The following is a 24188-nucleotide window of genomic DNA, read 5'->3' on the forward strand; positions in this document are numbered from 1 at the left end:
AACGCGTTATATGATTCTGTCAAAAAAAGTTGAAATAGTGTGTTTTCATTTAACAAGTTACGCACTGTAGTTTGTAACGCGTCTGCCGCGAAAAGTTCAACAACAACAACTTTTGACGCGTCGGCAGCTGATCAGGGTTGTATTTTGTTTTGTGTAGAATAAGAATAAATTAAAATGAAATAAATTTCATCAACAATGAAAGAAAAAATTTTAAAAATAAACAAAAACTTAAAATTTTGATTTTTAAAACAGTAATAGTTTTAAAAAAACGTTAAAAGAAAGATCAAAATGACGTGTGGCGTGTAATTTGCAGCTTGTAAAGCGCTAAAAATTTGAAAAGGCGCAAATCGCGCTGCCGCCCCAACGCGTGTTGTGTACTTCCACCTTTAAGGATAAATAAAGTCTTATTTTAATCAAATTATAACAAGTAGTCCGATTCTCACATGTAGGAAATTACTCTCTCACATCTACGAGTAACGTGTGAGTTCTACTCTCTTGTGAGAAATTTAAAATTGTCAAAACATTCGAAAGTTTATCTCACTTTTTTGACAGCTTTGAATGGCCGCACGCGAAATTGTAGTTATCCACAAAAACTACAATTTTTTAAAATAGTTTAAACCCATTTTCTGCTTAATATTTTGTTTATTTTCTTAAACTGGAAAAAATATTTTTTCTAATTATTAAAATTTAATTTTTTGTTGTTGTTGAATTTTAATTTACGAACAGAGTTTAAATTTTTGGTATTGAAAATTCAAACAAATTTAAAATTCTAATTTTTTATAGAACTCTGTATGTTGAAAAAGCACCAACAAATATACGTTATTGTTACTAACACATATTTAGAGTTATGTTCTTTTTTACAAACACATGTTTAGAGTTAGGCACTGATGTCGAAGAGTCGAACTACTTGTTATACTTTGATTTTAATAAAATTTGGTGGGAATATTATAGCCCATTTACACTACAACTAGTTGATTTTAACTAGATTTCCCATACATACATTACATACATAGATTTCCCATTGCATACTTCGTAATGCGACTGTTTTTTTCCTAAATAATACTAAAAAATACGAATGCATAAAAAAAAAGAAAAACAAAAAATTAAAATGTTGACAAAATTTTTATAAATTGAAAAACATGAATGAAAAGTTAATTTAAAATAAAAAAACTTTTTCGAGAAATATTGGACAAAAATTAAATCTTCCTAATTGTCAAAAATAGTAAGTGTAAACGGTTTAGATTTGTAAAAAGATTTTAAATGAAATCTATTAGATTTCGTGTATGTGTAAATGAGGTATTACTCTAACGGTCTTAACCGTTATGTCAATACCCACATACCCGGGTATGTTTTTCATTTTTGAAGTGATATATCTTGAGATCTATATATCGTATCGACTTGAAATTTCTATCAGGGAAATGTTTTCTATAAATTTCCAAAAATTAGCTAGATATATATTTTCTAAACCGATTTATGACTGATTTTCTACTTTTACCTCGTACATCAATACCCAAAATACCGGGGTATGCTTAAAATTATATGTCAGTTATCGGATAAAAATTAAGTTTCATTATAAATTTTAAGTTTTATAATTTGAATTATATATATCTTGTATCTTATCAAAAAAATTTTGAATTAAACAACAAACTTTGTTTAAAATACAGAGTAATATGTCATTGTTCATAAATTTGAATGTGAAATCCCTTTTTAGACTTGTAATATATACAAATATGAACCGATTTTAATGAATTGAATTTTTCATTGCATATGTCTTAGTAAAGTAAATTTATGCTTATTATAATAATTTTATTCTTATATAAACAAAAATATTAAACTTTGAATTTAAAGTTTTTCATTTTTGACCATGACTTAACAATCTTTTTCGCAAATAAATTCCCTACTAACGAAAAAAACAACAATTTATTTAATGATAATCGATTTTATATACCTCAATTAATAATATAGAAAAAATTTTGTTCAATTATCTTCCTCCATCTAAGAGTAATAGCTTCTTGAAATCAAAATTTTACAAAGTCAAATTCCACATAATGCATTATGTAGGGTTTTTTCTTGAGGTTTTTTGCATATAATATTTTTGTCAAGAGCAAAACAATGAGAAAACTTTTTAAAAAATGGCTAAAATTTAATGGTATGAGGTTAAAAGATATTTAATTTATTTTTACAGACGTGTTATTAAATTAGTTTTAATAATTATATAAATTATACACTAAAAATGTAAAAAAAAGATGGAACAGCCATACAATTGTATGACATGTTGGGTATTGATGTACGTAATTTTATATTTTACTAGCTATACCCAGTGTGCTTCGCTACCCTCATCGTAATGGAATAAAATAAATATTATTGTAAATGTATATATATCTGCAATATCAAAAAGTCCCCTATTTAAATTTATGTTTATATATTCAATATTTTAGAAAACTCAAAAAGTACCAATGAAGTACGAAAAAGTAACAAAAGACCTCTTTTATTTAATTTCATGTTCCTAAGTTCAATATTATAGAAAATTAAAAAAGTACCAGTTGAAGAACGAAAAATTACCAAAGGGTCCCCTTTTATAGATTCTCATTAACTCCGGGCTCCACATGGTTAATTTCATGTTATAAAAAACACAAAAAGTACCTTTTGAAGAACGAAAAATTACCAAAAAGTCCTCTTTTATATGTTCTCACTTACTCCGGGCTCTACGTACTTAATTTCATGTTTCTAGGTTCAATATAATAGAAAATTCAAAAAGTACCTTTTGAAGAACGAAAAAGTGCCGAAAAGTCCCCTTTTATAGGTTATCACTTAATCTTGGCTGTACTTGCTTAATTTCATGTTTCTAGGTTCAATATTATAGAAAATTCAAAAAGTACCTTTTGAAGAACGAAAAAGTACCAAAAAGTCCCCTCTTATAGATTCTCATTTACTCCAGGCTCTATATGCTTAATTTCATGCTTCTAGGATCAATATTATAGAAAATTCAAAAAGTACCTTTTGAAGAACGAAAAAGTACCAAAAAGTCCCCTTTTATAGGTCCTCACTCAATTCGGGCTCTACATGTTTAATTTCATGTTTCTAGGTTCAATATTATAGAAAATTCAAAAAGTACCTTTTGAAGAACAAAAAAGTACCAAAAAGTCCCCTTTTATAGTTTCTCACTTAATCCAGGCTCTACATGCATACTTTCATGTTTCTATTTTCAATATTATAGAAAATTCATAAAGTACCTTTTGAATAACGAAAAAGTACCAAAAAGTCCCCTTTTATAGATTCTCATTTACTACGGGCTCTAAATGCTTATTTTCATGTTTCTAGGTTCAATTTAATAGAAAACTCAAAAAGTACCAGTCGAAAGACGAAAAAGTACCAAAAAGTCCCCTTTTATACATTCTCATTTACTAAGGGCTCTACATGCTTAATTTCATGTTTCTAGGTTAAACTTTATAGAAAACTCAAAAAGTACCAGTCGAAGGACGAAAAAGTACCAAAAAGTCCCCTTTTATAGATTCTCATTTACTCCGGGCTCTACATGCTTAATTTCATGTTTCTAGGTTAAATTTTATAGAAAACTCAAAAAGTACCAGTCGAAAGACGAAAAAGTACCAAAAAGTCCCCTTTTATAGATTCTCATTTACTAAGGGCTCTACATGCTTAATTTCATGTTTCTAGGTTAAATTTTATAGAAAACTCAAAAAGTACCAGTCGAAGGACGAAAAAGTACCAAAAAGTCCCCTTTTATAGATTCTCATTTACTAAGGGCTCTACCTGCTTAATTTCATGTTTCTAGGTTAAATTTTATAGAAAACTCAAAAAGTACCAGTCGAAGGACGAAAAAGTACCAAAAAGTCCCCTATTATAGATTCTCATTTACTCTGGGCTCTACATGCTTAATTTCATGTTTCTAGGTTAAATTTTATAGAAAACTCAAAAAGTACCAGTCGAAGGACGAAAAAGTACCAAAAAGTCCCCTATTATAGATTCTCATTTACTCTGGGCTCTACATGCTTAAATTCATGTTTCTAGGTTAAATTTTATAGAAAACTCAAAAAGTACCAGTCGAAAGACGAAAAAGTTCCAAAAAGTCCCCTTTTATAGATTCTCATTTACTCCGGGCTCTACATGCTTAATTTCATGTTTCTAGGTTAAATTTTATAGAAAACTCAAAAAGTATCAGTCGAAAGACGAAAAAGTACCAAAAAGTCCCCTTTTATAGATTCTCATTTACTAAGGGCTCTACATGCTTAATTTCATGTTTCTAGGTTAAATTTTATAGAAAACTCAAAAAGTACCAGTCGAAGGACGAAAAAGTACCAAAAAGTCCCCTTTTATAGATTCTCATTTACTCTGGGCTATACATGCTTAATTTCATGTTTCTAGGTTAAATTTTATAGAAAACTCAAAAAGTACCAGTCGAAGGACGAAAAAGTACCAAAAAGTACCAAAAAGTCCCCTTTTATAGATTCTCATTTACTCCGGTCTCTACATGTTTAATTTCATGTTTCTAGGTTCAATATTATAGAAAATTCAAAAAGTACCTTTTGAAGAACGAAAAAGTACCAAAAAGTCCCATTTTATAGATTCTCATTTACTCCGAGCTCTACATGCTTAATTTCATGTTTCTAGGTTTAATTTTAAAGAAAACTCAAAAAAGTACCTGTGTAGAACGAAAAAGTAGCGAAAAGTCCCTTTATTATTAATTTCATGTTTCTATTTCAATGTCATAGAAAACTCAAAAAGGACCAGTTGGAGAATGAAAAGTACCAAAAAATATCACTTGATACCGGGGTTCCAAATAACACCCCATTAGGATATTTAGTGTTTCTAAATTTAAAAATTTTATCTAAATTGGATCATTGTGGTTGAATAAAATCAAATTTCCCGTTTTTACCCCTTTTGGTACTTTTTTCCTCCCCATTAACGAAATAAAAATTCTATTCCAAAAAGTTGCAACATCGTAGTGGGAGCCCGTTATTATGTATTCATATGTATAAGTTAATAAACCAAAAACAATGTTTTATGAAAAAAGTACCAAAAATAGGTACAATTTTAACCCCTTAAACGTCCGAATATCCAAAAAGTACTAAATTCATATTTTTATTTTTTCGTTAAGTTATGAAGGAGTCAAAAATATTTTTTGAATGTGCACTGGTTTAAAAGATACATGGGGTGCGAAAAAAGTACCAAAATACAGTTTTTACCCCTTTATTCCCTAAAGGGGCCGAATTTTGAAAAAGTACCAGACACCTGTCCGTTTATTTTTTAAATGAACGGCGATAAGCTTTAAACTGTTTTTGTATCTTTTCTAGTTTAGGAGATATAAGGTTACCGAATTTACCCGTTTTTACCCTTTTTTACCCCCTAAACATTCGAATTTCCAAAAATCCCGTCTTAGTGGATCTATTTGGCGGGAGACCAACCTCCTGTCCAAATTTCAGCTCTTTAGCTTCAACCGTTTAGGCTGTGCGATGATGAATCAGTCAGTCAGTCAGTCAGTCAGTCAGTAACGTTAGAATTTTATATATATAGATAATTTTATGTACAGAAACGGGGCACAGACTTAATAATATTTTATTTTTTTATTTATTTCAGTCTTTATTTAATCGAGCCCAATGGGCCATATACGATTAATGTAGTAACATAAATATATGTATGTAATGTACAATAAGATTCAAGAAATAATACATTAATAAATTAAATATATTTAAAAAGTAATAATAGGGGCTTTTTTTAATCACTGGATTTATTTTATATTTATTTTATTTCAAGAAAAAAGCCATCTTTGGAGGCTGAAATTTAGTTTTGGTCATCATTATCTGAAAATACACTGTATATGCTAATAGAATGTCAAAGAATGTTACGAGTCCCCAAAAGCACCATAACGAATTAGGTGCCGACCAGCTCACGTACATGATTCTTACTCTCGGTGTGAGAACCTCCCTTCGTCATGGCCCAAAGAACTGTCACAATAAATGTTCTATGAATCTGTTCACTAATATCAAATGAAACACCTATGAAGTGGAGTTAGATGTTCACTCCATTCTGCCCTATCCCTTCCATAATCTCCCATACCTATAACATTTACGGGGATCCCTTCAAAATCCTTTACCACACCACTTACCTTTAATAAACCACTCTGTTAAATGAGATTATTCCAGCATTTTTCTCTTTTTTCTAATTCACTTAATTCATAACATATTTATTATAACTATTGCTTAGGATATAAAACCTGAACAAATTATACAAAACTCTATAAAAAAAAACAAATTTAGCTTTTATATCTATTACAAAAATAAATGGTAACTCTGATTCCTCAATAATATTTCCCTGCCTCAACAAATACCAAACTAAAACGGACACAAAATTACAAGTTATAAAACAAATAAATTCCCTTTATATGTATATTGGTTTCCTCATCTAATTATGCCCCAACAATTGGTTTGGGAATTCACTCATTTATACAACACTACTATCAGCCTAAGAGAGCTCACTTAAACGATTTTTTTTCTGGCTACTTTAAGCCTGGCTCAAAATTTCACTACTCGGTTCGATGAGAAAACTATCAGGGAGATGTTTAACAAATGTTATGTACGAAACGTAAGGTATTTATCGAAGATCAAGGATGCCTAATAAATAGTATTAACACACAAAAAAAAAAAACAAAATAAAAAAAAATATAACTAAAACTAACAAACTTAAACTAGAGATGTTAAATAAGACTTATATATTAGGGATATCAAATTAGAGATAAAAGACTATTCTGTTGTTTTTCTTAACAGTAAGCACTTCCCTGTTCCGAATGGTTTTTCCGTTGATGATGTAATAATTTATTCAAATATAATTTGTTGGGCAGTTGTTGAGCTTTGTGCCTTCTCCCAAAAAAAATTTTGTAGTCCCCGTATTTTGTTCTGGCCCTGCTCCAGTTCTGGGGGACTAAGAAGTTTAATTGCCTTATGTTGATTAAGTATTGCAGGGATTTCCTTAGTTTCCTATCACAGAATCGAAACTGCTATAAGTAATAAACTTAATCAGCACACTAATATTAATTAGGCTAAGACACTCTATATTACCTTATATTCTTCGATAAGTTTATTTCAAATAGATAACTTTAAATCTTCGTTCTTATATTTTTTTTTGTATTTTTGTTCAATTTAAATTGCACTTTCTTGTTTATATTATTTTGTTTAAATTTGAAAAAATATATATGTATACCGTCTGGGCTGCTTATTTTCTTCTATCTCTTTAAGATGGCCGAGCAGAAACTTATATTTATACTCTATATGTTCCAAGAATTTCTATTCCAATTGGGCCTATTATATTCATGCTCCTTTAAATCCTATAGTCATCACATTCTGACATTTCATAACACAACCATCCTTTTCTAATTCTTCCTCAATTTGTATCTAAACATTGAATAGCTTTATTTGAACTTAACGAACTATCAACATTCATATTCATTCATAAAATCCTACGTACACATTTCTCTCACACTGTGTCTGACCACTCTCATAATCTCACATCTGGCAACCCTTTTTACTACAGATGTTCGAGGCGAATTCAATACATGTGAGAACTTGACACAAATTGCATTAATTAATTAAAACAAAGAAGCAGACAACATGTAAACTGAGGTAAGTATTTATTGAAATTATTGTAATTTTTAGATATTAAGTTTTTTTTTCGTTTCAGGAATACTGGTAAAACTGTATCGTTTCATTATCACAAGATTTCTAATACTAATTTGTTTCTTTTCTTCTTTCTTTCAGCTATTTGAGTTTGGGAAAGGTTGTGGCTTAACTCCACCACATGACTCTAGGCCCTTCCCAGGTTGGTGTTTCCACTGCGAGCTGACCACTCGCATACTCTTCTGGTGGAACCCTAATCAAATAGGCCAATGAGCCAAATTACATCTCTGTAGTTAGAAACTAATAAACTAACTTAAACAAAATAAAAACTACTAACCTTAGTTTACTAACAAAGCAACATGAAATTATTAGGGTACGCCCACGAGCAAGGCAGTCAGGACTGCTGGGCAGCAGATATTGTACCCCCTCAAAAAGGCACATTGTAGGTACCCCCACGCAAAATTTTTTTTTCAAATCCCCATAGGAGTAGTGTCAAGGGGGTATAATTAAGGAGCACTGCAACAAAACTCCGGGCTTATCAAGATTTCCGTAGATAAGAACGGTGTGCCAGTGCCATATGAGAAACTCATATGAGTTGACGTGGGGAACTCCCACACCCTGAGATCCTCAGCCGGGCCTACATTTATAAATTTTAATACAAAAAAATCTAACGTTATTCGCTGTAGACCATTAATTGATGGTTATTTTCATCATTTTATTTTCAGATTCGGTTCGGATTGGCTGTTTTTAACCATGAATAGGGGTTCTTTTCAATAGGTAGATGCTACTTAATAGATTCCAACTGTTTTAGGGAAGTATTTGAGATTATAGAATTTACTATAATGAAGTTACTTGGTGTTTTGTTTTCCAATTTATAGATTTCACTGGCAAGGAGACTTTTCTGAAGCCAAACAAACTTAATACTATTTGTTATTGCACGAAGTTCCCTACTTTATGGTAAGTACATGTATATGAATCAAAACACATGAATGCAAAACATAATTTTAGAATCTATACATAAAAATTTGGACATATTGTTACAATTATTAGGACGAAACGAAAAACACTAAAAAAATTATTATATAAATATTAAAAATATATTGTTTCCTATGTCCTAATATTGCACGTTGTTTATCACAGATTCTACCACAGCTTCTAAAACCATATTATTGCACATTTAAACTTTAATATCTTTTGCGTGAAACACCCCTATCGGTTTTCCACTCATAGATTCTAACTCATACATGTTATTACCAATGGGTTTCAAAATTCGGCATTTTATGAACTTTTTGCAAAATTTTGCATTTATTTTCTTCTTAAAGTCACTCAATACCGTGTTCCGTCTATAAACTTCTTGACCTGGTATAAACTTTACAATTCTAGCCCTTTGGTTATATCTTTTAGCAGATTTCTCATAGGCATCATGCATATTTTTCCTAATGTTTTCCCGGATAATTTCGAGTTTTTCATTCCTATCAAAATTTAGAATTTCATGATCGCTTAATGACGAAAGTTTTCGAGCTAATTTGTAGTCAGCGCCACTCGAGAACATGTGAAACCCAAATAGCGCGAAGAATGGGGAAACACCAGTCGCAGAATGAATGGATGTTCTTAAGGCACATTCAATTTCAGATAAATATAAATCCCAATCTCTATGATCATCATCTAGATATTGTCTAATTGCAGCCAAAACCGATTGATTCACCCTTTCTGAAGCATTAGATTGAGGGGCATAAAAGGCTGTTTTTATATGGTTAATTTTATATGTTGCTATCATGTTCCTAAACGATTTTGATACAAACTGGGCCCCATTATCGCTATGGATAACTTCTGGAACACCGAATTTATGAAAGATCTCGGTTACCAGAAACTGAATAACGTTATTTGTGGTCGCTTCTTTCATAGCCTTTAAAAATATAAATTTTGAAAAATGATCTACTACTATGAATATAAAACAATTTCCATTTTTCGACCTAGGATACTTTCCGAGAAAATCTATGTAAAGTTTTTGGAATGGTCTCTCTGTTACAACTTCTTCCCCAATTCCTGGCATTAAATTGCGATTTGCAGGCTTAGTCTCCTTGCAAATTTGACAATTTGAAACATACGTTTTTATCTGACTAGTCATCTTCGGCCAGTAGAAATACCTCTTCACTCTTTCTAAAGTTTTCGCAATACCTCCATGCGCTACGTTATTTGGAGCATGAGCTTTTTCTACAATAGCCATGGTTATGTTCTCGGGAATCCACAATTTCCATTTGTATTCATCACCAAGTTCTTGATTATATTTAGTTCTCTTGAAAACCATGCCATCAATGACCTTGAGATCAGGCAATTTTTCCATATTTTCTGTAATTTCAGTAATAAGATTCCGGTATGTTTCACTTTCGAATTCTGTGGTCTCAAAATCTAGCATTTCATCCTTATTTATCTCATTCACTACCATTTCACGCGGTGCCCTAGACAACATGTCAGCTACAACGTTATCCGATCCCTTTCGGTGTTTTATCTCGAAATCATAAGCTTGTAATTGTAAAGACCATCTTGCCAATCGTCCACTAAGATCTTTTAATGTCATAAGCCATTTCAAGCTGGCGTGATCTGTTATGACAGTAAATGGCATCATTTCTACATATGGTCTGAATTTTCGAATAGCTAACACTGCTGCCAAACACTCTTTCTCTGTAACGCTGTAATTCTTTTGACAAGAATTCAGCTTCTGAGAGTAAAATGCAATAGGATGCTCTTCTTCTTTTTCGTTTAACTGAAATAATACTGCACCTACACCATAATCAGAGGCGTCACATTGGACATAAAATCTTTTCGAAAAGTTTGGATGCCTCAGCACCGGAGCCGAAGTCAGCGCTCTTTTTAGTTTTTCAAAAGCCTCGACCGCCTCTGGAGTCATAACGAATTTCTTAGATTTTTTTAATGTGTCAGTCAAAGGGGCTGAAATAGTAGCAAAGTCGCGTATAAACCGCCTATACCACCCTGCGGTACCTAGAAAACTTCTGACCTCTCTTGTAGTCTTGGGTAATTTAATGTTTTTGATCGCTTCCACCTTTCCGGGGTCAGTTTTTAACATACCACCACCTACGATAAAACCTAGATATTTAAGCTCCCGAAAACAAAATTGAGATTTATTAAGTCCAATAGTGAGATTAGCTTCCTTGAGACAATTCGCGACCTCAGATAACAATCTTAAATGTTCCTCAAAAGTACTTGATATAACCAACAAATCGTCCAAGTATATGAATACGTTGTCTTTTAAACTCTGGGGTATCACCTTGTCCATTAACCTGCACAGTCTTTGAGCCGCATTACATAAGCCGAATGGCATTACTCTGAATTGATATAATGGGCGGCCAGCTACGGTAAATGCGGTATATTGCTTGCTTTGATCATCGAGTTTAATTTGCCAGAAGGCATACTTGAGATCCACGCTGCTTATAAAATAGGTCTCGTCTATCCTACTCAAGATTCCGTCTATATTTTGTAATGGGTAGGCGTCCTTTATTGTGAGTTTATTTAACTTCCTAGCATCTAAACATAAACGATTTTTTCCGGGTTTTCTCACTACTGTTGTTCTATTACTCCACGGACTATCGCTCAATTCAATTACATTAAGTCTCAACATATTATCAATTTCTGCGTAAGTGATCTCTTGGACAGCTGGGGATATAGGATAGTAGCGATCCTTTACTGGAACAGCGCCTTCCACTAATTTTATACTATGCTCTTCCATTGATGTAAGTCCCAGTCCCTTTTCCTCAAAAGTATCGAAAAGTTTTACTACTTTATCTAAATTTGCTTGTTGCTCAACTGTCAGATCATGTGGTTTCATCCTATATTCCCTCTTGGAATCACTAAAGTCTTCCTGTAATTTACTAATATCTAGCTCATCTATTCCTACAACCTCAGGAGCCAATCCAAATGCTCTCCAAAAATCTATTCCTAAGTATAAAGTTTGTTCCAATTCCGGACAAAGATACAATAACATTTCGTGTTGTTGCTCTTTGTACGTTATGAATATTTTTACTTTTCCTATTATACTATGTTGTTGACCGCTGGCAGTTTTCACATTGGTCAACATAGGGTATATGTGGATTTCGTTTTCCTCTACAAACTCTCTACAACCTTTTCCTAAAATACTAACGGAGGCTCCTGAATCCAATAATCCTTTCTTCATTGAACCTTTTATCCTAACTTCTACAAAAACTCTGGGATCATTCATATTTCTATCAGCTCTTTTTACAGAATCTACTACAAATCTTCTGATTCGTTTACGCTCTTTAAATTTCCGGCGAAGTTTCAATATTCGTTCCGACACCATTTTCGGTCCAAAAATTCTCGCCTTAACTCTGTCATAATTTTGTAGTCTAATTTCTAAAGGAAGATAATGTCGCATTTGTGGTATGTATTTACTATCGTTCGCATTGATAATATTTTGTGCTACTATGTTGCCTTTTTTCCTAGATTCACTTAGTTTCTGGGTGCTACAGGGTTCTCCCTGTGACGAAGGTCCCCTGTTGTTCCCACGCCGTTCATCAAGTTTTTTTGCTGACAAAATGGGCATTTTGGCGTAGTAACATTAGGTTTTCAGCATTTATAACAAAATAGAGCTCGTTGCTCAACTGGACATTCCATGAATACATGACCAGAAGCTTTGCAATTCCAGCAAATTACCGGTTGCTTTTGTTGTTGTTGTTGCCCAAAGTGCAACGCCTCTAAGTCAACTATTTCAGGACGATTTAGTTCATTTACTTGCCTAGACGTTCGTGTAGTTGGCATAGAGTTTCTAAATTCTTTTCTCGGGAAATTTCTTTCCGCTTCGTTGCACTCAATGCGCAACTGCTCTACTGAGGACACAGATATGGGGTAAACTATTCTCGCTACATTTAGATTAAGGTTTCGTTTCAAAATTTTTATCATATCATATTCTGGTATAGGCTGTGTCAATTTTGACCTCAGCTTATTCATTACATGAAAATAATCATCTATCGTTTCAGAATTATCCTGTTTTCTTTCCACTAAATCTCTCATAACTTCAAAATTTGACCTTGGTTTTTGATATTGTGATAATAAGGCTAAGCGAAGAACTGGCCATTCTGTCATTCCATGCATTCCTATGAAAGCCCAATACCAATCCTTTACCGAATCTGAAACTAATAAATGAAAATCACGAACAACTTCTCTCTCGGGGATATTATAATGGGCTCTCAAATGTTCCAATCTAAATATAAAATCATCAATACTAATAGATTTGTTATCAAAAACAATACCTAATTTATCAATTCTAATCTGTCTGAAATCAAATATGTCTTGATTTCCAGGTCCGGCATTATTCTCCTTTCTCGATGGACAATTTGCAGGCTGATTAGCAGAGAATTGGAAATTAAAACCAGAAGGATTGGGTGTTCGATATGAATAACGATCAGGTATGCGCATATTTGTGTTTTCTGCATTGACGTTTGTATTCAAATTACTATTGTTATTGTAGACATCCGCACTATGACCGTTTACTACATTGCGAATATGGTTATTGTTGATGGGAAAATTATTGGGAGTACTACCCGTTTGATTTGAGGCAACCACACGGGAGAGATTCTCAACAGCCTTGGCTAAATCACCGATGTTTTTTTTTATGTCTACCATCTCGTCCTGCACCATCTTCCGGACTTTATCCTCTAGAGATCTTTGTACCATCATGGCTTCATCTACGACCAAGTTTCTAATACCTGGTGCCAACCCCTCATCATTGCCCTCAACATTAATTGCCGGATTTGAAACTACTGCCTCCCCCGGGGCTCCTGCTATTATTGTTCCTGAAAGGTCAGTGATCTGCGATACAGTACCCCCATTGGAATTCGGATTACCTGATGTATTCATTATATATGTTTTTCTTTGTTTAGGTTCGGTATGGATGGTGGATCTATTCAAATCAAAATCTGGATTTCTATTCCGTTTTCTATTATTTTGTATTCTAATGGATGTACTCGATTCTATTTCACTCTGTCTAATGTATCTTCTGGTTTGATTTCTAGTGTTAAAATTCATACCTTGAACTTATCAGCATACAAAACAAAAGTAGACTATTAACTAACGCCAAAAACATATAAATATATATTGTACAGTATTACTAAAAAAACAATAACGAAATGTATGTATACAAATATCTAACCGAAATTAACGCAATTTGCAACAAAAAAATAATTTTTAAACTACTTAATTTACTAAAATTAAAAAATTTCCTAACAAAGAAAAAAAATCTAAACAAAATAAACTACACGTTATAATTAAAAAAAAATATATGTGTATATACCTAATGACAATAATCAAAACAATTTCCAGTAATTTAGAGAATTATTTAAATTTCCTAAATCGTTTCAGATTCAATATTTCTTTACTTTCAGAATTTTAATTTGCGAGTGGTTATTGTTGGTAGTGGTGTGTATATCTCATTAATATATATCTCTTTCGAGATCTACTTCACTTAGGTGTTCCCAGTCATTAAAAAAAAAAAACTATGAACTTTAAAGTTTGAACATTGACAAGTCTTAATGTATAGACTTTCAAAGGATCACAAAGAAATTATTCTGGTACTTCACTTCAGGATATTTATCCTGAGGGGCTATCAGATTAGGTTCATTGTGGTGACAAACTAAAACAAAAATAACTTTTCTTAAGAAGAATTTTAGTGGTAATTTGTACGAATAAAGTTGGCTTTAATTTGTGCAACTATTATGAACTTTATTTACCACTCTGAAAATCAAGAATTTACTTATATGCCGCAGGAACCATTCTCAACCTTTAAGCTACGTTCACAATGCTGGAGTACTCCACTCTGCACTCCAGCAAAAAAATGTTAACTGTTCAAAATACAGAGTGGAAAATTTTCAAAATAAATTGTCAAACATTTGACAAAAGTATAAATTTAGACAAAATATTTAAAATAATAAATATTTAGAAACATTTTTGTTTTTTCCTTATTAGAAAGAATACTTTTAATTATATTTAAACATAAGTGGCAATTGTAAGTAATCGTGGTTTCAACTTTTAAAAGAATTAAATGAAGAATGGTTTTTATATTTTATAGTATCTTTTCGTGCATGATGAATAAAAACAAGATTATAGTTTGCCATTATATATCACTTTTGCATGCTGTATTAGAGAATGAAAGGAAATCTAAAAAGCAGAAGAAACGTATTGTTTGGGTAAGGGACATTTTTAAAAAAAGGGAAGAATTAGGCTTTGGATCAAATTTAATCAAAGAGATGTTATTGAATGACCATGAGACATTTTTCAACTTTTCACGAATGACAAAATCCCAGTTTGAAGATTTATTGTTTTTAGTTGGACCATCGTTATCAAAAAATTCACTTCGAAAACCAATTTGTGAAAAAAATAGACTGTTAATTACTTTAAGGTAAATTTAGTAAATATTGTATTATTAGTTGTTTACAATAATAGATTTTAGATATTTAGCAACCGGGATGAGTTACTCCAGTTTATCATTCGAGTTTCGTGTTGCAAAATCTACAATTCACTATATAATAACGGAAACGACCGATGCCATATGGAACAGCTTAAACGATAAATATATTCCAAAACCAACAAAGCAAAACATAAAAAAAATGGCCGAATTATTTTGGATAAAAACTGGAATGCCTAATTGCTTTGGAGCCATAGACGGCAAGCATTGCACTATAACAGCGCCTGCTCATAGTGGTTCTTTATACTACAATTATAAAAAAACATTTTCTTTGGTCTTATTAGCTGTATGTGATGCAGATTATAAATACACGTATGTTAATGTAGGAGCATATGGTTCTGAGTCTGATGGTATGTATGTACATATGTACCTCTAAGTGGATTCTGTGTTAAAATTATTGTTATTATAAGGTGGAATTTTACGTCAAACTGAATTTGGTCAAGCCCTAATCAATAATGAGCTGGATTTGCCAGATGACTCAAATCTTCCAAACTCATCATTAAAATTTCCATTTTATTTAGTTGGTGATGAAGCATTTCCTCTAAAGCCCCACCTAATGCGTCCTTATGGCGGACGATTGCTACCAAAAGAAAAAGAAATTTTTAACAATCGGCTTTCATCATCTCGCCGCTACATTGAGAATACTTTTGGAATAATGGTAGCCAAATTTAGAATATTTCATACAGTGATTTCGGCCTCACCAGAATTGGCAAAATCCATTATAAAAAGTACCGTGGTTCTACATAATTTTATAAGAAGCTCCAAAAACAGTAATGAATTTCAAAAAGAGGAAATGGCAACAGGGGGATCATTAAGCATCGGAGGTTGGCGTTCTTGTTCTGTGTCATACACTTTTAATAACTCAACAAGTTATGCTCTAAATTTAAGAGATGAACTGTGCAGTTATATTAACTCTTTTCAAAATTAGTTAGTTAGTTAGTTAGTTAGTTAGTTAGTTAGTTAGTTAGTTAGTTAGTTAGTTAGTTAGTTAGTTAGTTAGTTAGTTAGTTAGTTAGTTAGTTAGTTAGTTAGTTAGTTAGTTAGTTAGTTAGTTAGTTAGTTAGTTAGTTAGTTAGTTAGTTAGTTAGTTAGTTAGTTAGTTAGTTAGTTAGTTAGTTAGTTAGTTAGTTAGTTAGTTAGTTAGTTAGTTAGTTAGTTAGTTAGTTAGTTAGTTAGTTAGTTAGTTAGTTAGTTAGTTAGTTAGTTAGTTAGTTAGTTAGTTAGTTAGTTAGTTAGTTAGTTAGTTAGTTAGTTAGTTAGTTAGTTAGTTAGTTAGTTAGTTAGTTAGTTAGTTAGTAGTTAGTTAGTTAGTTAGTTAGTTAGTTAGTTAGTTAGTTAGTTAGTTAGTTAGTTAGTTAGTTAGTTAGTTAGTTAGTTAGTTAGTTAGTTAGTTAGTTAGTTAGTTAGTTAGTTAGTTAGTTAGTTAGTTAGTTAGTTAGTTAGTTAGTTAGTTAGTTAGTAGTTAGTTAGTTAGTTAGTTAGTTAGTTAGTTAGTTAGTTAGTTAGTAGTTAGTTAGTTAGTTAGTTAGTTAGTAGTTAGTTAGTTAGTTAGTTAGTTAGTTAGTTAGTAGTTAGTTAGTTAGTTAGTTAGTTAGTTAGTTAGTTAGTTAGTTAGTTAGTTAGTTAGTTAGTTAGTTACAATGCAGCTAATACTTCCATTATAAAATAGAAACAATAATAATTTTGTAATACATTATACGTATGTATATATTGTATATTAACGTTTTTATATGAAGTTTTATGATAAATCTGAAATAAATTATGTGTTATATCTATATTTAAGAGTTATTTCCATTAGTTCTTTTTCTAGCAGGATTCGGGTGCTTTCACTTTGTTGTTTGAGAGTTTCTTTAATAAATTCAATTACTCCATCAAATGGGGTTGTATCTTCATTTGCATTTAATGCTTGAATAAGTTGCTGAGTGTTCGTATTTATGATTTCTTCAAAATGTTTCTCCTGCGTCAATTTCTTTTTTGGCGGCGATTTTATTATTAATTTTGGCATTTCAATTGATTTCGATGTACTAGAGGCATCCGATGAGTTTTGCGTTAAATCAAAAATCTCTGGAACACAATCTTCTAAGTATTCAATGTTAAATTCTTTGTTGTCCCATTCTAAGGAACTATTAACACTATATTTAAGAAAGATATGTACATATATGTGTGTACAAACGAACGTATGAAAATTTCGAATGTAGAAAAGTTTAAATACCTTCTTGACTTAAAAGCATCGCTTAAAAACTCTAAATGCTTTTTAAAAATCCAGTTCGATGGTTTTGTTTGAGAAGATGCACTTCGTTCTTGTAATTTATCTTTATTTGTTTCTCGTCTACATTTCTCCCGTAGTTTCCTAAAATATTTGTATGCTTCGTCCCCTAAATAAATACGTATATAAAATATGAGTTTATTTATGAAAAAATATGTATGTATGTCTAATCTCACCAGAAAGATTAAATTTGGACCCGATTTCGCTCCACAATTTTGATCGTTCTTTAACATTTTTGTATCCATTGGATTTAATATTCCAAAGGATATCTTCTCCTTGCACAATTTCTAAAAATTTAAACGTGTCTTCTGCGTTCATTTTCGATATTATTGAAATATATTTGAAAAAATTTGTCAGTTTATAATTAAAATTTGTCATGTTAATTATAACATTTTTATGTTAACTCTAGAGTGAAAATAATCTACACTCTGGAGTAGAAATTGTTTGACTCTAGAGTGGATTAGAACAAGACAGACAAATTTGAAATTCTATTAGTATGAAAAAGAAAGAAATACAATTTGCTGGAGTGTGGAGTACTCTGCCATTGTGAACGTAGCTTTAAGTACAACAAACTTTTGGATTTTCCAATTCTCCAAAATGGTTACTTAAAATTATTGAAATTAATTTCCTTCGAGATTTATGGTAATATTCATTGGCTATTGTGATTTTAAACTATTGGTCTATTGCTATGTGTTTTGATGTCGCTACACACTATTCTTACTATTTAAGGATATTGCTTTCCGTTTGGGCGCCATATTGTTACGAGTCCCCAAAAGCACCATAACGAATTAGGTGCCGACCAGCTCACGTACATGATTCTTACTCTCGGTGTGAGAACCTCCCTTCGTCATGGCCCAAAGAACTGTCACAATAAATGTTCTATGAATCTGTTCACTAATATCAAATGAAACACCTATGAAGTGGAGTTAGATGTTCACTCCATTCTGCCCTATCCCTTCCATAATCTCCCATACCTATAACATTTACGGGGATCCCTTCAAAATCCTTTACCACACCACTTACCTTTAATAAACCACTCTGTTAAATGAGATTATTCCAGCATTTTTCTCTTTTTTCTAATTCACTTAATTCATAACATATTTATTATAACTATTGCTTAGGATATAAAACCTGAACAAATTATACAAAACTCTATAAAAAAAAACAAATTTAGCTTTTATATCTATTACAAAAATAAATGGCAACTCTGATTCCTCAATAATATTTCCCTGCCTCAACAAATACCAAACTAAAACGGACACAAAATTACAAGTTATAAAACAAATAAATTCCCTTTATATGTATATTGGTTTCCTCATCTAATTATGCCCCAACAATTGGTTTGGGAATTCACTCATTTATACAACACTACTATCAGCCTAAGAGAGCTCACTTAAACGATTTTTTTTCTGGCTACTTTAAGCCTGGCTCAAAATTTCACTACTCGGTTCGATGAGAAAACTATCAGGGAGATGTTTAACAAATGTTATGTACGAAACGTAAGGTATTTATCGAAGATCAAGGATGCCTAATAAATAGTATTAACACAAAAAAAAAAAAACAAAATAAAAAAAATATAACTAAAACTAACAAACTTAAACTAGAGATGTTAAATAAGACTTATATATTAGGGATATCAAACTAATTAGAGATAAAAGACTATTCTGTTGTTTTTCTTAACAGTAAGCACTTCCCTGTTCCGAATGGTTTTTCCGTTGATGATGTAATAATTTATTCAAATATAATTTGTTGGGCAGTTGTTGAGCTTTGTGCCTTCTCCCAAAAAAAATTTTGTAGTCCCCGTATTTTGTTCTGGCCCTGCTCCAGTTCTGGGGGACTAAGAAGTTTAATTGCCTTATGTTGATTAAGTATTGCAGGGATTTCCTTAGTTTCCTATCACAGAATCGAAACTGCTATAAGTAATAAACTTAATCAGCACACTAATATTAATTAGGCTAAGACACTCTATATTACCTTATATTCTTCGATAAGTTTATTTCAAATAGATAACTTTAAATCTTCGTTCTTATATTTTTTTTGTATTTTTGTTCAATTTAAATTGCACTTTCTTGTTTATATTATTTTGTTTAAATTTGAAAAAATATATATGTATACCGTCTGGGCTGCTTATTTTCTTCTATCTCTTTAAGATGGCCGAGCAGAAACTTATATTTATACTCTATATGTTCCAAGAATTTCTATTCCAATTGGGCCTATTATATTCATGCTCCTTTAAATCCTATAGTCATCACATTCTGACATTTCATAACACAACCATCCTTTTCTAATTCTTCCTCAATTTGTATCTAAACATTGAATAGCTTTATTTGAACTTAACGAACTATCAACATTCATATTCATTCATAAAATCCTACGTACACATTTCTCTCACACTGTGTCTGACCACTCTCATAATCTCACATCTGGCAACCCTTTTTACTACAGATGTTCGAGGCGAATTCAATACATGTGAGAACTTGACACAAATTGCATTAATTAATTAAAACAAAGAAGCAGACAACATGTAAACTGAGGTAAGTATTTATTGAAATTATTGTAATTTTTAGATATTAAGTTTTTTTTTCGTTTCAGGAATACTGGTAAAACTGTATCGTTTCATTATCACAAGATTTCTAATACTAATTTGTTTCTTTTCTTCTTTCTTTCAGCTATTTGAGTTTGGGAAAGGTTGTGGCTTAACTCCACCACATGACTCTAGGCCCTTCCCAGGTTGGTGTTTCCACTGCGAGCTGACCACTCGCATACTCTTCTGGTGGAACCCTAATCAAATAGGCCAATGAGCCAAATTACATCTCTGTAGTTAGAAACTAATAAACTAACTTAAACAAAATAAAAACTACTAACCTTAGTTTACTAACAAAGCAACATGAAATTATTAGGGTACGCCCACGAGCAAGGCAGTCAGGACTGCTGGGCAGCAGATATTGTACCCCCTCAAAAAGGCACATTGTAGGTACCCCCACGCAAAATTTTTTTTTCAAATCCCCATAGGAGTAGTGTCAAGGGGGTATAATTAAGGAGCACTGCAACAAGAAAAATTAATTTTAGTGCAAAAATGGCGGTTCTGCAGCTAAGTAAATCCAAATTGGATTTATTAAATCCAATTGGATTGGATTGCTATTAGTAGCATTTTTTAAACAATTGGATTTATTAAATCCAAATTTTAGTTCTCCCTTTTGCCTTATCCAGGTGGATAAGGCAAAAGGTTTTAATCGAGGCTAAACAAATTTCAAATCATAATATCAGCAGCAGCCAACAGATGGAGTTATTTCAAAATTAATATTAAAATTATAAATTTTCCATAAAATTTGTAACAATTTGTGGCAAAAATTAGTATTTGCACTGAAATATCATGTGTGAAATATTTTGGTTACATGAATTTTGTTTATTTTCCTATTTTTATACATTTAAAAAATATTTGCCATCAATTGGTGAATAGCAAAATAAAACAAATTAATTTATTTTAAAATTATTTTGGTTTTGTTCTATGAATAAAAGGCATTGCCATATTGAAATTAGCTAAATCCAACTATTTTTTTTTTGGTTTTAATAAATCCAAATTAGATTTACTTCTTTTAGCTGCAGAACCGCCATTTTTACACTAAAATTAATTTTTCTTTGACCTTATATTAGCTTATACAGTGTATTTTCAGATAATAATGACCAAAACTGAATTTCAGCCAAAAGATAGTTTTTTTCTTGAAATAAAATAAATAAAAAAATCCAGTGATTTAAAAAAGCCCATAATAACAATCCTTCAAAAATATATGCTAGTCGAAACTCATTTAATTAAATATTTTTCAATGTTAAGTATGTGGGTCTTGTGCAACTTATGTGTTAAAAGCAATCAATTAAAAATTTTAAAGAGCTTGTACTTAAAATTTGCCACAGAAAAATCAAAGGTTCTCAAACTAATGGGAAGAGCATGGTAAAGCCTACATGATCTAACTAAAAAATATCTTTCAAACGTAGAGTTGTTGATTTTAGGTATAATTAGATTAGGATTACGAATAGACCATGAAAATATAAATAACAGTGAAATTTAATTATATGATAAAGTGAGTTTAAAGTTCTTATTTTAATATAATCCAGAAAGGAACATTTCAAAAACTTTTTGATATAGTCAGAGGTATGATCAGATATCTTCAGGCTAAATATATATCTTATTATTCGATTTAAAATCAATTTAACTCGACGTAAATTTGATGAAGTACAACCGCTGTAAATGTCCAAACAGTAAATGAAATGTGTCATAAGTAGAGAATGAGCCAAATTACATTTTGTTCTCACCGGCAAAAAGCAATTATATAGGGAACGTAGCACAGATAACCAGATAAGAAACCATTGACAGCTGTCAAAAAAGTAAATTCGAACCGTATGGTTTTGTTTAGATTTTTTTTACCATTTTTGAGTTTCGCCATTAGGTAAAATTTTAGAGCAAAAGAAAAAATAAAATGTATTAAAAAATCGATGAGTGTGTGAGATGAGCTGTATGATTGTTTTCATCGCTCGTTTGAAAAAAAATAGCAAAAAATGTAAACATCGAAGAAATTGTATGTGAAGAAGAATTGCAAAAAAATAAGGTATTAAAAAGAAAACAATTATTTTATTAAATATTTGCTTAGATTCTAATTAAAAGTGTACTGGATTTGTTTTTTAATTATTCCTTAATGTTCTTTCATTATAAAACACTTTTCAATACACTATCAACACCACAAACAAATTTTTTGACTTGCATGTACAGTAAAACCCGTTTATTTGATTTCAACGCATATTTTTTGAAGTTCGATATAAAAAAGGATAAATGCATAAAATATTATTCATGGGACTAAATAGTAATTCGTTTTAACCAAGAATTCTTTATAAAATATGTTTTTGTATCAAAATAGTTATCAAAATTCCGGTAATTAAGATGAGTTTGTAAAGAGCAAAAGAAGTTATAAATGGGTTTGACTGTAATGCAATTTGTTTTTTATATTTGAAAAAAATTAAGTGTAAGGTGAAGAGAGATGGAAATATATATTTATATATTTGTCCCTCTTTTAAATCTACCGTGGTTCATTTTACATTTTCTTTTGTTGATTTTTCGTAAAATTTTTTTTGTTTGCCTCCGCCATATTACTAAAATCAGCTGATTCCAGTCTATGAGTAGTCTATGGAACGTAGCATGTTGTTAACTTTAGCAGAAACAGAAGTTATATGGTTGTCAAAATGTAAGATGACTATCAATTATTAAGCCCAGGCATTTCATCGTGTCCACAAAAGGTACACAGATGCCATTAAAATAAATTCTAAGTGGCACATGGTTACAAATACGTGGTCCAAAATATATCGCTTTAATCTTACTCGAGTTAAATTCAAGTTTATTGCGTGTACCCCAATCTGTAATGAGGGACAACACATAATTAATGCTGGTCTCATGGCAATCTAGAAACTGAGTGTCATTGGCAAACAATAAATTAATATCATCTGCAAATAAGAATGACTGGAACCAACAAAACTGATAAAATCATTCATGTACATAAGAAAAAATGAGGGGCCAAGAATTGAGCCACGCGTTACACCACTTGAACATAAGGCTAATGAAGATTTATTATGCTCTACACCAACAAACTGAATACGATCATTTAAATAGGAATAGAGTAATTTACACGAATGTGAAGAAAATTTAAACTCGGAAGACAATTTATTAATTAGGATAACATGACTTACAGTATCAAACGCTTTGCTTAGATCGAGAGATATTAATGTAGAGACTATGTTATTATTAGAGATCTGACGTACAGTGTCTCTCATAAGTATTCGAATTTAGGTAAACTATGAAAAAAACCAAATTTAATAATATATTTTGTGTTTAAAATAAATAAATAAATTTGTTATATTGTCTAGATAGTCCTTAGTTTTGATATCACGCCCCTTAAAACTTGAAAACTTTACATTTACTTAAATTAGTTGTGCTTTTTTAAAAAAAAGTCCATGAAACTACTTCACAAAAGTATACGAATTTTTCCTGTATTTCATATTTGATCATATTATACGATACACAAATTCTAGAATCGCATGGTTTTATGCTTAATATTGTTTTAAGGGGTAACTATCAACCGCATGGATATATTTTTGACCCATTTGGTCCACAATTTTGGGGGATTTGTACCCTCTTTTCATGTAATATCATTAAAATGGCGATTTTTGGCTATATTTGTAATGTTTTCACCCTTTTTCCAGAGATAAAACTAAAATTTAATATTGGAATTTAATAGAACCCATAGGGTATCTAAAAATAATATTTTTTGTTATAAGGATCTGTACTTAAACGTTCCAAGATGTATTTTTGGTATCGTTTTTCAGTTTCTAATTGAATTATCTGGATCATAAGTCCCTTTTCGTACCTCTAGGGACGATATTTTCCGACAAAGTTGTCTAGTGTATATTCATGTACATATTGGCACTAATATATTTTAAATTTTCAATATATTATAGCGGTATACAACCCCAAAACATGCCTTAATAAAACGTCATTCTATATAGTAGATTTCAGTTTTTACTACTCGTAACTTTCACGCTTATGTTGCCCGTTACAATAACACTGTAAGTCCAAAATTTTGGTTTTAATTTGATCATAGTAAATAATATTTAAACATATATCAATATTTTTGAGTTAGATCATAATGATATCGTGCCATGCAGCATGGAGGCCATTGGTATCTAAAAATAATGATTTTACTATTTTGAATGGTGTTTCTTCGAGGCATGTTTTGGAGTTGTACACTTCCACAACACA

General features: G+C 31.2%; 2 protein-coding genes and 2 long non-coding RNA genes across 6 annotated transcripts; 3 read left to right on the top strand and 1 right to left on the bottom strand.

The window, feature by feature from the left end:
• The first annotated feature begins 7531 nt into the window (after positions 1–7531).
• On the top strand, positions 7532–7951 carry LOC119601611. Of its 2 annotated transcripts, none has more exons than XR_005231249.1 (2): positions 7532–7634; positions 7693–7951. It is a non-coding gene; the product is annotated as an uncharacterized LOC119601611 (long non-coding RNA). The 2 variants fall into 2 exon arrangements; XR_005231248.1 differs by having other exon boundaries at positions 7561–7634; positions 7770–7951.
• Positions 7952–15262: 7311 nt separating this feature from the next.
• LOC119601606 (protein ALP1-like) lies at positions 15263–16048 on the top strand. Its single transcript, XM_037952639.1, has 2 exons — positions 15263–15470; positions 15531–16048. Exons 1-2 carry the CDS (start codon positions 15263–15265, stop codon positions 16046–16048), a joined length of 726 nt encoding a protein of 241 aa, XP_037808567.1.
• An 831-nt stretch (positions 16049–16879) lies between these two features.
• LOC119601607 lies at positions 16880–17805 on the bottom strand. The gene is made up of 3 exons (XM_037952640.1): positions 17563–17805; positions 17333–17495; positions 16880–17252 (listed from the first exon to the last, which is right to left on the bottom strand). The coding sequence occupies exons 1-3, from the start codon at positions 17762–17764 to the stop codon at positions 16880–16882; spliced, it is 738 nt and encodes a 245-aa protein (XP_037808568.1). The 5' UTR covers positions 17765–17805.
• Positions 17806–19610: 1805 nt separating this feature from the next.
• LOC119601608 lies at positions 19611–20237 on the top strand. Of its 2 annotated transcripts, none has more exons than XR_005231246.1 (2): positions 19611–19920; positions 19979–20237. It is a non-coding gene; the product is annotated as an uncharacterized LOC119601608 (long non-coding RNA). The 2 variants fall into 2 exon arrangements; XR_005231245.1 differs by having other exon boundaries at positions 19647–19920; positions 20056–20237.
• The last annotated feature ends 3951 nt before the right edge of the window (positions 20238–24188 follow it).

This window comes from Lucilia sericata, unplaced genomic scaffold (genome assembly GCF_015586225.1).
Source record: "Lucilia sericata isolate MDLA Ls3-8-SP2 unplaced genomic scaffold, ASM1558622v1 Contig000177F_arrow, whole genome shotgun sequence".
NCBI lineage: Eukaryota > Metazoa > Arthropoda > Insecta > Diptera > Calliphoridae > Lucilia > Lucilia sericata.

Coding starts and splice junctions, on each gene's coding strand:
- LOC119601606 (XM_037952639.1), top strand. CDS start 15,263: ATGGCCGAATTATTTTGGATAAAAACTGGAATGCCTAATTGCTTTGGA. Junction 15,471..15,530: donor ATATGGTTCTGAGTCTGATG/GTATGTATGTAC, acceptor TGTTATTATAAG/GTGGAATTTTACGTCAAACT.
- LOC119601607 (XM_037952640.1), bottom strand. CDS start 17,764: ATGACAAATTTTAATTATAAACTGACAAATTTTTTCAAATATATTTCA. Junction 17,496..17,562: donor GTCCAAATTTAATCTTTCTG/GTGAGATTAGAC, acceptor GTATTTATTTAG/GGGACGAAGCATACAAATAT. Junction 17,253..17,332: donor GATGCTTTTAAGTCAAGAAG/GTATTTAAACTT, acceptor TCTTAAATATAG/TGTTAATAGTTCCTTAGAAT.